This window comes from Ciconia boyciana, chromosome 27 (genome assembly GCF_034638445.1).
Source record: "Ciconia boyciana chromosome 27, ASM3463844v1, whole genome shotgun sequence".
NCBI classification, from domain to species: domain Eukaryota; kingdom Metazoa; phylum Chordata; class Aves; order Ciconiiformes; family Ciconiidae; genus Ciconia; species Ciconia boyciana.
The window spans coordinates 432,675-445,705 of record NC_132960.1 but is presented as its reverse complement, the minus strand read 5'-3'; the positions used below and the strand labels follow the sequence as shown (position 1 = coordinate 445,705).

Here is a 13,031-nt window from a genome sequence, read left to right as displayed (position 1 = left end):
GCCCCGGTCCCGGTCCCGGCCACGGCCGCGAGCGGTTACCAAAATAAAAGAGCAGGTTTAATTCACCGAACACAGAACTCCCGCCGCGGCGGGGCGGAGCGGCCCCGGCCCGGTTCGGGCGGGCCGGGTCCCGGGTCCCGGCAGCGGGGCCCCGCCGCGCCGCGCCGCACACACACGCACCACACGCACGGCGGCGGCCCCGTCACAGCAAAGCAGCGGGCGGGCGCGGGGGCCGGGCCCGGCCTACAGGCCCTGCGTCTTCAGCTCCAGCGTCTTCAGCTCCAGCGGCTCGGCCGGCGGCTCGGCCGGCGCCTCGGCGGCGGGGGGCTCTCCCTTGAGGGCGGCCAGGCGCTCGGCCAGGCTGCGCGGCCGCGGGCACAGCGCGAACTCGTACAGCACCGCGCCCAGCGCCGCGCCCAGCAGCGGGCCCGCCCAGTACACCTGCGGGGGGGCGGCGTGGGCACCGGCACCCCCGGGACCCCCGCCCCGGCCTGCGGGGCTCCGGGCGCCCCCAGCTTCGGGGCTCCGGCGGGGCCGGGGTGTCCCCCCCCCTACCCCCCCCCACCCCCCCTCCCCTTCGGGGCACCCACCTCCCGGTGCGGGGGGGGGGGCAGCGCGAGCAAGGGGTGGCCACGTCCCCCGAGATACTGGGGGCGGCAGGGCCGGGGGGGTGTCCTCGCGCCCCACCTGCACAGCCCCCGGCACCCCGGGGTGCTGCCGTCAGCGGGGTGGCTCCGGCGGCTGTCCCTCCTCAGAGGGGACACCGCGGCTGGGGGAGGACCAGGACAAGTGGGGAGGGGCTGGGAAGGCCCCGGGCGGGATGGGGGGTCCCCCTGCCCCACTTACCCAGTGGTTGGTGAAGTTTCGAGTGATGACGGCGGGGGCGAAGGAGCGCGCGGGGTTCATGCCGGCGCCCGTGTAGTGGATCTGCGGGGAGGACGGGGCGGTGGGGGGGAGGACGGGGCGGTGGGGTGCCGCTGGCTGCCCCCGCGGCCCTGGACCGCCCCCCAGCCCCCGGGGTCACACCAGGAGGGTCCCCGCGGCCGCCCTTACCCCGAAGAGGTGCCCAAGGGCGAGGGAGAAGCCGATGGGCAGCGCGGCTGAGCCCGGGCGCCCATCGTGGCGGTCATCGAAGCTGGCCAAGACGCAGAGGATGAACTGGGCGGTCAGGAGCAGCTCCACCACCATGCCCTGGCCCGGGCCCACGCTGGGGTGCAGCTGCACAGGGAGGGGGGCTCAGCACCCTGCCTGCCCCCGGCTGGCAGCCAGCACCCCACGGAGCTGGTCCCCCCTTCCCCCGGCACCCCAAACCCCCGCCGCCCCGGCCGTCACCCCGCCGCGCTCCCAAGCACCTCCTGGCCCCGATTCCCTGTCGCCCCGCTCGCCATCCCCAGCCCCGCCGTACCCCAAAGCTCTGTTTAGCCCCCCAGCGCCTCCTGGACAGCCAGCCCCCATCACTGCCCCACGCCACCCCAAAGCCTCAAGCGCCTCCTGAACCCCCTAATCCCCCATTGGCCCCAGTGCCCCAAACCCCAAGCATCTCTGAACCCCACAGTCAGCCATTACAGCCCCACGGTACCCCAAAACACCTCTTAGAGCCCTACTCACCCCCCCGCCCCACAGCACCCCAACCCCTCAAGCATCCCCCGCCCCGCTCACCATGCTGAGGCCGAGGGTGCCGCGGATGGAGGCCGGCGTCACGCCGTAGAGCACGCCGGCCCCGGCCAGGGCGCCCAGCAGCTGGGCCAGGAGGTAGCCCAGGGCACGGGGCAGGGAGAGCTGCGAGGCCAGCAGGAGGGCCAGCGTGATGGCCGGGTTGACGTGGCCCCCGCTGACGTGGCCCAGCGCCTGCACCAGGGTGGCCTGGGCCAGCCCGAAGGCCAGGGCGGCCCCCAGGACGCTGTGGGGGCCCGGGGCCCAGCGCAGGGAAGCCCCCAGCCCCAGCAGGGCATAGAGGAGGCTGCCCAGGAACTCGGCCAGGACGGCCCTCCAGAAGGCGGACGAGCGCAGCTCCCGCATGGCCTGGCCCCGCTGCCCTCCGTGGCCCCGCTCCCCTCCCCGGGGGCCGCCCGCACCCACCTTTATAAGGCCCCCCCGGGCCGGCCCCGGGGGTGGGATCCCACCGCTGCCACCCCCCCGTTAACCGCTTCGCTGCCCGGGGCGGGGGCCGGGTGACACGCAGCGGGGGGCCCCCCCTGAGCCCCCCCCCGGGGCAGCCCTGCACCCCCAGGATAGTGGGGACCCCCCGCGAGCTGCGCCCCCCCATCCCTGGGGCTCCCTGGGTGGGGGGGGCTCTGACCCATAGGTGCCCTCTGCGGGGTCTGGGGGACACCACCCTGCTCGGGGCTGGGGGCAGTGCTGAGACACCCCCCCCCCCCATGTTTTGGGGGACACTTTGGGGTGACCCTGCTGGGGCCCAGCCTCTCCCAGCCCCACAGGGGGGGGGGGGGGGGCGCCTGGGTGCCCCCCCGGGCCAGCCCCGCTGGGGGCCACGGGGGCTCCCCCCGCCCCGGCCCTGTTGTCTGCAGGAGGGTTATTCAGCCTGGCTTAGCGGGCGCTAATTCCTCGGCCGGGGGGATTAGGGCCAGGCCCGGCCATTGGCGCCCGCGGAAATCTGCCGGGGCTGCAGAGGCCGCGACAAAGGGCTTTGCTGCGCTCAGCGCCCCGGCACGGGACGGGGCGGACGGGGGGTCCCGGCCCCCAGCCTCGCCGCGGGGCCGCTGGGAGGGGGCACGCGCCTGGGGGAGCCGGGGAGGGGGCACGGCCCCGAGGGAGGCACGGGGGAGGACCCCAGCGTCGGGGTGCCCCCACGCCCCGAGGGCGCAGGAAGGGGGTCTTGCAGCCGCCGAGACCCCCGTCCCCCCCCTCGTCCCCCACAGCAACACTCTGCACCCAGCTCTGACCCAAAGCCACCTTTAATCCCCCCGAGGGCAGGGGGCGGGGGGGGGGGCTGGAGCCATCTGTGCGCGGCCCCCCGCCCGCCCCCCCATCCTGCCGGGGGGGGCATCGTGCTCCGGGTGTCCCATGGAGGGTGCTGGGCTCGGGGGCTGGCGGGGACCTGGCATGGGGACCCACGTGCCACCTCCCGCCGGCTGGGTCGGAGCAGGGGGCCGGGGGGCTCAGGCCGTGCCCTGGCCTCGCTCGGCCGGGGGCCGGGGGCTGCGGGCGGAGGGCGAGGAGGGGGACGGGCTGGCGGTCTCCACCAGCGCCACGTCCCAGCAGGCGAGGCAGGCGCCCAGCTTCTCCCGGGAGGCGCTGGGGGCGAAGACGAACTCGTAGGAGAGCCCGGCCAGCACCGCGCCCAGCACCGGCCCCAGCCAGTACACCTGGGGGGGGACACGCGTGTCAGGGGTGCCCCAGGGACAGGGGGACGCGGGGTCAGGGGCAGCTGGGCGCTGCCCCAGGGATGGGGGGACTGGGGACCCCACACCAGTGACGGGGACTGACTGGAGGAACCTGCTCCAGGCACGAGGAGCCACGGGGGGACCACACTTTTGGGATGGGGGACCGGGAGGGGCCGGTCCCAAGGATGGGGACTGGGGGGGGGGGACCCGTCCTGTGATGGAGGGACCAGGAGGACCGGACCCAACCTGGGGATGCAGCCACGGGTGACCTGTCCAGGGGGGACTGGGGGACCCGTCCAAATGAAGGGACGAGCCTGGGACCCCTCTCCTGGGGTGGGGACGGGACCAGGGGGGTCCCACGCTGCAGCTGGGGGCACCCATCCCCACATTGGGGTCTCTGGGGGGGATGCGAGGGTGCCGCTGACTCACCCAGTGGTCGTCCCAGATGCCGGTGACGACGGCCGGCCCCAGCGAGCGCGCCGGGTTCATGCTGCCCCCCGAGAACGGCCCCTGCGGAAGAGGGGGGTCAGGGCCGGCCGGGGCAGGGGCCGGCAGCCCCGGGGCGGGGTGGGCAGGGGTCCTTACCGCAGCCAGAGCGCCAGCGGCCACGGCGCTGCCCAGGGCCAGCCCGCCCTGGGGGGCCGCCCGGTCGGTGGCGGCAAAGGCGGCCAGTGCCAGCTGGAAGGTGGCGAAGGTCTCCCAGGCCAGGGCCTGCCCCGCCGTCCCCGCCGCCGTCACCTGCCGCGACAGCCCGGCCTCAGCGCCCCGCCACCGGGATGGGGACGGGGACGGGGACGGGGACACTCACCCTGGTGACGAGGCTGGCGTCGTCCGGCAGCGCCAGGCGGGCAGCGGCGGAGGCCAGCACGGCCCCGGCACACTGGGCCAGGAGCCCGGCAGCCCCGCGCAGGGCGCCCAGCTTACGGGTGCAGAGCAGGGCCAGGGTGAGCGCCGGGTTGGCCTGGGGCGCCCCGAGGGTGCAGGCCAGCGCCCCAGCCACCAGCCCCCCAGCCAGCGCTGGTGCCAGGGGTGCGGGGGCCACCGAAGCGCCCAGCACCACCCCCACGAAGATGAGCGTCGCCGCTGCCTCCGCCAGCACCCCCCGCCAGAAGCGCCCGCTCCGCAGCTCCTGGGGGCACAGGGCAACCAGGCATCACCCCGGCGGGCACTGCGGTGACAGAGTGCCTTGGTGATGGGGTGTTGTGGCAATGGGGTACCTCAGCGATGGGGTGCCATGGCAACAGGATGCCTCAGCAACCAGTACCTTGGTGACAGGGTGCCATGGTGACGGGACCCCTCAGCAACCGGGTACCGCGGTGATGGGGTGCCACGGCAACTGGGTACCACGGTGATGGGGTGCCACAGTGATGGGGTGCCACGGCAACAGGATGCCCAGCATCACCAGGTAGCATGGTGATGGGGTGTCTTGGCAAAGGGGCACCTTGGCAACAGGGTCACTATGGCAACAGGAGCACCATGGCAATGGGGCCACCATGGCAACAGAGATGGGAGCCATGGCTACAGGGGGTTACAGTCACAGAGGTGGGGGCAGGCACCACAACAGGGGTGGGGGCCACGGAGTGGGGGGCATACAGGGACCCCTGTGCTGGGGCTACGGGCTGGGGTGCTGGGGCTGGGTGCCGAGATGACAGACTGGGGGTGGTCCCCATGAGTCGGGGCTGCTCACCCACCCCCCGGCAGGGCGGGACCCTGGGCCGTGGCTCTGGGGGCGAGCGGGGGGGGCTGAGGGGGAAGGGGCCGGGGCAGCGCAGCTCGCAGGGCCTTACCTCCCCGATGGCCATGGCGCAGCTGCGGGCGAGGCGAGTGCGGAGGACGCCCAGGGAGGGGGCACCTCCACCCCCCCGCCCTGCCACCCCCCGGGCGCGGGGAGGGAAGGGCCCTGCTTGGCACAAGGCGCTCCTGGGGTGCAGGAGGGGGCCGAGGACGGGGCAGGGCCCTGGCGGGCCGCAGGGTCGTGGGATCGGGCTCGGAGCATCTCTGGGTGCCATGGCAACGAGCTGGGACACTTTGGGGTGTTGCCACGACGACCAGCGCTCCGTCCCCGGGGGAGAGATGAAAGGCAGGGACGAAAGGCTGGGGGGAGCGGGGGGGGGGGGCACCCCTGTAGCCAGCCCTGCTCGCACACCAGTGACGAGAGCCGGGGGCCGGGGCCGTCCCCGCCGTGCCGGTCCCCGGGGGGGGGCAGCGGGAGAGGGCTGGGGCGGGGGTGCCCCCTGCCCCCGCCCGCAGGGAGCCGGGTGCCCGCGTCCCTCCCGTGTCCCCGCCGCGTCCCTGCCAGCTCAGCAGCCGGCCCCGCACGTGGGGTGAGTCAGCGGGCGGGTGCCAAGGGCCTGGCTCAGCACGGCCCGGCCCTGCTGACGCCCTGCAAAGAGCCAGAACAATCCGCGCCCAGGGCCGCCACAAAGGGACCGGGCCGGTGCCGCGGGACACGCGGGCGGGCGGCGGGGCCATGCGGTCCCTGCGCCCCGGCGGAGCAGAGGGCAGCGGGGGGGGGGGGCCGGGGGGGGCCCCACGCCCCCGGGGCACCCCCGGCACCGGCCCGGCCCCCGGCTGAGCTCACCCCGGCGACCCCGGGTCCTGCCCCCAGACCGGCCGGGGGGGACCCCCTGAGCCGCCCCACAAAACCCTGCGGGACCCCGCATGATGCCCCCACCCGCCGGAACACCCCGGGGACCCCCGGGCCTGCCCCTGCCCCGCAGGGCCCCCGTCCTGCCCCGCGGGGGCCCCAGGCGCCCATGATCCCCCCTCCTGTCCCAGAGACCCCTCAGGGGACCCCAGATCCCCCCCTCCTGTCGCCCCCCCCCCCGACTCCCCATCCTGCTCCGCTCTAACATCCCCCACCGCGGGGGGGAGGGGGAGAGACGCGAGGCGCCAAGATGGCGGCTCCCTGCCCGCCCTCAGCCGCAGGGCGGAGCCAGCCGGAGTCACGCGGGGGGGGAGGGAGGTGCCAAGATGGCGGCCCCGCCTGACGGGCAGGCGCCGGCGGGCGGGGGGGGAAAGGGACACGTGACCTGCGGCTCCAAAATGGCCGCGCCCATGGTGCGGGCGGCGCGGGGCGGTGCGACCGCCCCGCCGAGGGGTAATGGCGGCGGGGGCGGGGCTTCGCCGCCTCAAAGGAGCCGCGCTTAAAGGGGCCGCGTAGTTACGGGCCGGGGCGCTCCGGCAGCCGCGATGCTGAGGCCCCCGGGGCCGCTGCGGGGCCCCGGCGCCGGGGCAGCCCATCCCCGGCCGGGCAGTGACACCCCCGTGGCGGGGGGCCCCGGGTGTGCAGCTCCCCCCCCCCCCCCCCGGCGCCATCGGTCCCCGGGGTCCCGGGCGGTCGGGGCCCAGCGAAGCCGCGGTTGACGCCAGCTGCAGCGGGGCGCAGGCCCCGGCACGACGGCCGGGCCCGGCCGGTGGATGGTGCCGGGTGGCACCGCGGTGCCGGGGGCAGGGGGTTCCCCCGGTGTCGCGCCCCCCCCCTCGCCCCCCCCCCCCAACGGCCGGCCTGGCCGGGGCACCGGGGCGATGCCTCGGCTGGGGGCCAACGTCCAGCCGGGGCCGGGGGCTCTGGGGGTCCCTCCCCGCAGCGGGGCGAGGGGCAGCACCGCGGGGGGGGGGGGGGCCCGCAGGCGGCCAGGCCGGGCCCCGCCACGGGGTGCGGGGGGTGCGTCCCCGCCTCCGCCCCCCGGGGAGCCGCCTGCCCCGCAGCCCCGGGGGGCCGGGCCCCACGCGGGGCCCCCCACGGGGGGCGCGGGGCCGTCCCCGGCGTTAGGACCCGGCCTGCGCCGTGCCAGCCCGGATTCCAGGCTGGCTCCCGGGCGTGACGTCAGGCGCGGGCCCGCCTGGCTCCCGGCCCGCCCCGGCCCCTCGCGCTCGGGAAAATGCTGCTCTCGGTGCCGCCGCGCTCCGGCCTCCCCGCCTTCGCCTACAACAAGAGCGGCAAGAAGGTAGGGGGGCCCCCGCCCGCCCCCCGGCCCCCCCCCGGGCCGCCCGCCCGCCCGCCGCCAGGCCCGGCCCGGCCCGGCCCGGCCCGGCCCTTGGCTGTGGCGGGGCCGCGGGCAGCGGCGGCTCCGTCCCGGGGCACCCCCGGTCCCCGCCGCGGGGGGAGCCGCGCCGCGGGCCGAGCGGCGGCGTGGGCGGGGGGGACCCGCCGTGGCGGCCCCGTCCCCTCCCCGGGGGTTGGTCCGTTGCGGTGGGGGGGGGGGGGCACGGGCATGGCGGGGCCGCGTCCCCCCGTCCCCCCGTCCCCGCCCCCCCCCCCCCCAGCTGGGGGGACGGGCCCCGATACCGGGGAGAGCAGGGAGCGACGGCGGGGGAGGGCGCTGGGGTCCGCAGCAGGGCCTGGGGCGGAGGGGGGGGCAGGGGGACACCAGGGACCGGCCCCCGCCGGGACAGGGGTCAGGGCGGGACACCCGGGGGGGCTGCCTGCCCCCCCGCCCCGTGCCTCAGTTTCCCTGCCTGGGGGGGGCTGCGGCCACCCCGTCTCGGCCCCACACACAGCACAGACCCGGGGCATGGGGGGCGGCCCAGCCGGGGGCGAGGGGCTACGTGGCCCCACGTGGGGCGGGACGGCTCCCACGGACACCTGTCCACGCTTGCACACGCGTGTGCAACACGCACACGCCTGCCCTGCACGAGCACGGACCTCTGCGCCCGGCCGTGCCCCCGCCACGGGGTAACAGCCCCGCACGGCCCGGGCCGGCTCTCGCACGCGTGCTCCCCCCGCACACACGGATCAGCCCCGGGACACGCTTGCACACGCGTGGGGGGCACTGCACACGCAGACGCTTGCGAAGAGTGCCTGCTTGTGCGCGGGGTGCACGCCAACATGTGTGTGCACACGCGTGTGCACCCCCACACGCGTGTGCACCTACATGCGTGTGCACAGCTGTGCTCGCTTGTGGCAGGGGGGTCCCCGGGGGCGTCTGTGGGTCCTGGACAGGGGACCCCACGCTGGTGGGTGACCCCCAGCCCCGTCCCCGGGGGGGGTGGTGTTTAGGGTGGGGGTTCACCCCATCCCCGTCCCCACCTGGCCAGGACCCAGGGCTGGAAGCCCCGAGCTGCAGCAGGGCCTGGACTTGGGGGGGCCACGGGGCTGGGGAGCCGGGGGGACGCAGGGACGTGGGGCCGCCCCAGGGATGGGGGGACCCGAGGAGGGGGACAGGGACCCGGGGGGCCGGGGTGCGGGGGCGGCCGCGGGTGATTCATTTTTTCACGTTGACATCAGGCCCGGCGGTTTCCCAGCCGGCGCCGCCTCCGGCCACCGGCCAAGGGGCCCCGGGGATGGGCGCCGGCCCCGGGGCCGTGTCGGACCGGGGGTCCTGTGGCCGGGGGGGTCCCCAGGATGGGCAGGATCTGGCCCTGGGCCCTGCCGGGGGCTTCGGCTGCCCTCCCTGCACCCGCACGCGTGTCCCCTGGGGGGCCGGGATCGGGGGGGGGGGGGGGTGCAGCGAAGCCACGGCGGGCGCTGACCCCTGCCCCCCAGCAGCCCTATGTGCCACCGGCGCAGCCGCTGGGCCCCCCCAGCCCCAGCCCTGCCGGGGGGGGCACGGACCAGCTCAGCAAGACCAACCTCTACATCCGGGGGCTGCACCCCGGCACCACGGACCAGGACCTCGTCAAGCTCTGCCAGCCGTGAGTGGGGCCAGGACCCCCCCGGGGGCCGGGACTCCCCCTGCCCCCAGCCCAGGGCCCTGCTGCGGCGGGGCTGGGGGCCCTGCCAGGCGCTGACCCCCTCTCTTCCCCCCCAGCTACGGGAAGATCGTCTCCACCAAAGCCATCCTGGACAAGACGACCAACAAGTGCAAAGGTTGGGGGGGGCCGTGGTGCTGCGGCGGGGGGCCGGGGGCTCTGGGGCCCCTCTCACCGCCCCCCAGGCTACGGCTTCGTCGACTTCGACAGCCCCACGGCAGCCCAAAAGGCCGTGACGGCGCTCAAGGCCAGCGGGGTGCAGGCGCAGATGGCCAAGGTACAGCGCGGCCCCTCGGGGCCCCCCTGACACCCAGAGCCCCCCGGGACCCCCGCCAGGCGCTGCGGGGCCCGGCCGGCCCCCTAACCCCCCCCCACAGCAACAGGAGCAGGACCCCACCAACCTCTACATCTCGAACCTGCCGCTGGGGGTGGACGAGCAGGAGCTGGAGGCGCTGCTGAAGCCCTTCGGGCAGGTGGTCTCGACCCGCATCCTGCGGGACCCCCACGGGGCCAGCCGCGGCGTGGGCTCCGCACGGTCCGGGGGCGGGGGGGCTCTGCTGTCGGCCGAGGGCTGCGTGGGGCAACGCATGGGGCTGGGGGGGGGCCAAGGAGGACGGGGGGATGGTTGGGGACGCACAGAGCCGGGGAGGGGGCTGCACGGGGCCAGGGGCAGCCGGGAGGGCCCCGTGCGCGGCCCCCGCCCCAGCCCCGCTCCCCCCAGGATGGAGTCCACGGAGAAGTGCGAGGCCGTCATCACCCACTTCAACGGGAAGTACATCAAGATGCCCCCGGGGGTGCCAGGTGGGCTGGGGGGGTCCTGGGGGGCTGGGGGGGCCGGGGGCCGGCTGACGGCACTGACGGCCCCTCCCCGCAGCCCCCCCGGACCCGCTGCTCTGCAAGTTCGCGGATGGGGGGCAGAAGAAGCGGCAGAGCCAGGGCAAGTTCGTGCCCAACGGGAGAGCCTGGGCCCGGGATGGTGATGCGGTGAGAGGGGCGGGGGGCATGGGGGGGGTCCTGCTGGGGGCACACCCCACAGCTGCTGTGGGGGGCCGTGGGGCAGCGCTGACCCTTTGCCCCCCACCCAGGGCACCGTGCCCTTGGCCTACGACCCTGCGAGGGCGCTGCAGAATGGGTGGGTGCCCCAGACCCCCCCCCCCCCCCAGGCCCCCACAGGGCGGGGGCTGCCGGCTGCGTCCCCCGCCCTGACCCCCTGCCCCGCAGGTTCTACCCGGCGCCCTACGGCCTGGCCCCCAGCCGGATGATCGCCCCCACGGCCCTGGCCCCCTACCTGCCCTCCCCCGTCTCCTCCTACCAGGTACGGGGGAGGGGCTGGGGGGGTCCGGCGGGGCGGGGGTCCCCACGGAGGGGGGGGTGCTCAGGGGAGCCCCCGCCCGCTCCCACCCGGCCGCTGCCGCAGGTCCACGGCCCCGCCTGGATGCACCAGTCCTACCTCGTGCAGCCCACGGTGAGCAGGGGTGGAGGGGTGGGAGCCCCGCCCACTGCCCCGCCCACTGCCCCGCCCACACCTGCCACTCCCTGGCAGCATCTCCGGTCCCACCACACCCCGCCCTCTGCAGCCATGCCCCGCCCACTTTTGGGCTTTCCCCGCCCACTCTCGCCACAGCCCCGCCCAACTTTGACATGCCCCCGCATTGGCCGCGACCCCGCCCACTTTAGGTATGCCCCTCCCACCGTGGCCACAGCCCCGCCCACTGCTGCCATAACCCCACCCAGTTTTGGCATGCCCCGCCTACTGGCCGCGACCCCGCCCACTTTAGGTATGCCCCACCCACCGTGGCCACAGCCCCGCCCCATGCCCTGGGTCTCCCCGGGCCCGGTGCCACGGCCCCGCCCGGTGCCACGGCCCCGCGTGTCCCTCGCGTCCCCAGCCACGGAGCCCTTGGCCCCGCGCATCCCCTCCACCCCGGCCCCGGGTCCCCGCGTGTCCCCAGGGCCCCGTGTCCCGCCTGTCCCCCCGCATCTCCCGCCGTGCCCCCCGTCCCTCTGTGTCCCCGCGGCCCCGTCCCCGGGCTGACGGAGCCGTGCAGGGCGCGGTGCTGGCCCCCGCCGTGGACCACGCCGTCCCCCTCCAGCCCTCCGTGGTGGCCCCCTGGCCCAGCAGCTCGGCCACCTCTCGCTGGGCAGTGCCGGCACGGTAAGACCCCCCCCGGCCCCCCGACCCCCCGCACCCCCACCCCACCCCACCGACGCCGCCGCTCTCCCCAGTACGTGCCCGCTGCCGCCGCCGTCCCCGGAGCCTTCATCCCGCCGTACCCGTCGGTGCCGCCCGCCCTCCCGCTGGAGGTGAGCGCTGGGGGGCCGGGGGGGCTCGGGGGGGCCGGGGGGCCGGGGCGTGCAGGCTCCGCTAACGCCTCCCCGCAGGACGGCAGTGCCGCCCCGAGCCACGGCCCCATCGAGTCGCCGTCCGAGCCCGGCGCCTTCCCCTACCCCTACGCCAAGTAGCGGGGGGGTGGGCCGGCCCGAGGGCCCCCGCACCCACCGGCTGCTGGGAGGGGCTGTGCCGGGGCCCCCGCCCGGTGCGGCCCCCCCCCCCCCCCCCACCGCTGCCGCCTCGGGAAGGACCCGTGCCTGGCCGGGGGTCCCTGAGCCCGGGGGTGGGTCCCCGTGCTGGGGGTCCCGCTGCTCCCGCGGCATCTCGCTGCCCCCCGGCCGGGCACACCCCCCCGGAGGGCTTTTTTCCTCCCGCATTTTCTAAAAACTAAAAGAAAAAAAAAAAAGAAAAAGAGAAAAAAAAAAGGATAAGACGACAAACGCTGCCCTGGGGGGGCCGGGGGTCCCCGGCCGCCCCCCTCGTGCTTCCAGGGCACGCGGCCCTGCCAGCCCCCCCAGCCGCGGTGCCCCCCGTGCCTTCTGCTGCCCGGTCCAGCCGGAGCCCCTGGCTCGGGGACTGGGGTGGGGGGCGAATCCCGACTGCACCCCCCTCCCCCCGCCTCCCCCACTGTGGGGTCCAGCCTCCGGGCACCAGCCCCCGCAGGGCCGGGGTGCTGCCCCCCCACCCCCCGCAGCCATTTCTGCCCCCGGGGCCGCGGGCCGGGGCTCTGCATGCTGCCCCCGCCCCGGCCCGGGGGGGGGCAGGACGAGTGCAATAACCCCCCCAGCTTCCACGGGCGACGGGCACCCCGAGGGTCACCCAGGCACTTTAGAGTCCCCGCGGCCCCGGCCCCCGCGCTGCCCCCCCGCGCAGCGACAATCAGGGGGTCCCGCGGGGGCGGCTCTTGCAACCAAAGATTGGGGGAGTCGCGGGGGGGCTGAGCTGCCCCGGCCCCCCCGGCTTTGCAACCCTGCGCCGTGGGTCTGTCCGTCCTTCCGTCCCTCCCCGCGGGGGGGGGAGGGGGGCGCAGCCCCCTACTTTGCTTCCAGCTCTGGGGCCGGCCGTGTCCCCCCCACGCCAGCTCTGCCCAGGGCCTCCCGGTTCTTCCAGCCCCCCCCCCCCAGCGCAGCGGAGTCCCCAGCCCCGCCCCGGGGCAGCGGGGCCCCCGGTTTCCCCATGGGGCCGAGGGCCCCCCGGGGCAGCGGGGACCCCCACCACACATCTACCTCACCCCACAGCTCGGTGCGTGCTCAGCCCAGGCCCGGGGGGGCAGGGGGCTGCGGCCCTTTGCCCCCGCCTGGGGTGACGCCACCCCCGGTTTCCAGCCATCACCCACCTCTCCCGTTGCTGCTACTGCCCGGCCCCCCCCGGGCACAGCCCCTTTGGTCGGGGGGCACGGGCCCCCCCAAGGAAGGAACCAAAGAGGGAGACCCGCAGATGGCCCCCCCCGGGGGCCGGGGGGTGTTGGGACCCCCGCGCTGAGCCCCCGCCCCGCTGCCGGGGGGGGGCTGAGTGTCGGGGTCCTGCCGGCCCTGGGGGGCTCGAGCTGCAGAGGAGAAGCTGAGGCCCCCCCCGGCCCCTCCTGCCCCCCTTTAATTTATACGTAGCGCATTTTGTACAGGTTTTTAAGTTGCTTTTTTTTAAAATCTCGAGAGGTTTCT

General features: G+C 76.5%; 3 protein-coding genes across 4 annotated transcripts; 1 reads left to right on the top strand and 2 right to left on the bottom strand.

The window, feature by feature from the left end:
* Nucleotides 1-58: 58 nt before the first annotated feature.
* LOC140644581 (lens fiber major intrinsic protein) lies at nt 59-2,865 on the bottom strand. The gene is made up of 4 exons (XM_072847572.1): nt 1,660-2,865; nt 1,054-1,218; nt 847-927; nt 59-441 (listed from the first exon to the last, which is right to left on the bottom strand). The coding sequence occupies exons 1-4, from the start codon at nt 2,017-2,019 to the stop codon at nt 244-246; spliced, it is 804 nt and encodes a 267-aa protein (XP_072703673.1). The 5' UTR covers nt 2,020-2,865; the 3' UTR covers nt 59-243.
* A 29-nt stretch (nt 2,866-2,894) lies between these two features.
* LOC140644576 (aquaporin-2-like) lies at nt 2,895-5,904 on the bottom strand. Of its 2 annotated transcripts, XM_072847558.1 has the most exons (5): nt 5,132-5,904; nt 4,153-4,473; nt 3,930-4,082; nt 3,774-3,854; nt 2,901-3,326 (listed from the first exon to the last, which is right to left on the bottom strand). In XM_072847558.1, the coding sequence occupies exons 1-5, from the start codon at nt 5,351-5,353 to the stop codon at nt 3,120-3,122; spliced, it is 984 nt and encodes a 327-aa protein (XP_072703659.1). In that variant the 5' UTR covers nt 5,354-5,904; the 3' UTR covers nt 2,901-3,119. The 2 variants fall into 2 exon arrangements, with proteins under 2 accessions (XP_072703660.1, XP_072703659.1); XM_072847559.1 differs by lacking the exon at nt 3,930-4,082 and having other exon boundaries at nt 2,895-3,326.
* A 1,126-nt stretch (nt 5,905-7,030) lies between these two features.
* RBMS2 (RNA binding motif single stranded interacting protein 2) lies at nt 7,031-11,628 on the top strand. The gene is given in 14 exon segments (XM_072847586.1): nt 7,031-7,294; nt 8,833-8,981; nt 9,098-9,156; nt 9,224-9,315; nt 9,416-9,573; nt 9,760-9,839; nt 9,913-10,022; nt 10,124-10,170; nt 10,260-10,353; nt 10,456-10,503; nt 11,087-11,138; nt 11,141-11,193; nt 11,265-11,342; nt 11,421-11,628. Coding segments are annotated over 14 exon segments (1,167 nt in total). The 5' UTR covers nt 7,031-7,228; the 3' UTR covers nt 11,502-11,628.
* The last annotated feature ends 1,403 nt before the right edge of the window (nt 11,629-13,031 follow it).

Coding starts and splice junctions, on each gene's coding strand:
- LOC140644576 (XM_072847558.1), bottom strand. CDS start 5,353: ATGGCACCCAGAGATGCTCCGAGCCCGATCCCACGACCCTGCGGCCCG. Junction 3,855..3,929: donor CCGCTGGCGCTCTGGCTGCG/GTAAGGACCCCT, acceptor CCTCTTCCGCAG/GGGCCGTTCTCGGGGGGCAG. Junction 3,327..3,773: donor GCATCTGGGACGACCACTGG/GTGAGTCAGCGG, acceptor GTCCCCCCCCAG/GTGTACTGGCTGGGGCCGGT.
- LOC140644581 (XM_072847572.1), bottom strand. CDS start 2,019: ATGCGGGAGCTGCGCTCGTCCGCCTTCTGGAGGGCCGTCCTGGCCGAG. Junction 1,219..1,659: donor GCACCCTCGGCCTCAGCATG/GTGAGCGGGGCG, acceptor CTCCCTGTGCAG/CTGCACCCCAGCGTGGGCCC. Junction 442..846: donor GAAACTTCACCAACCACTGG/GTAAGTGGGGCA, acceptor GCCCCCCCGCAG/GTGTACTGGGCGGGCCCGCT.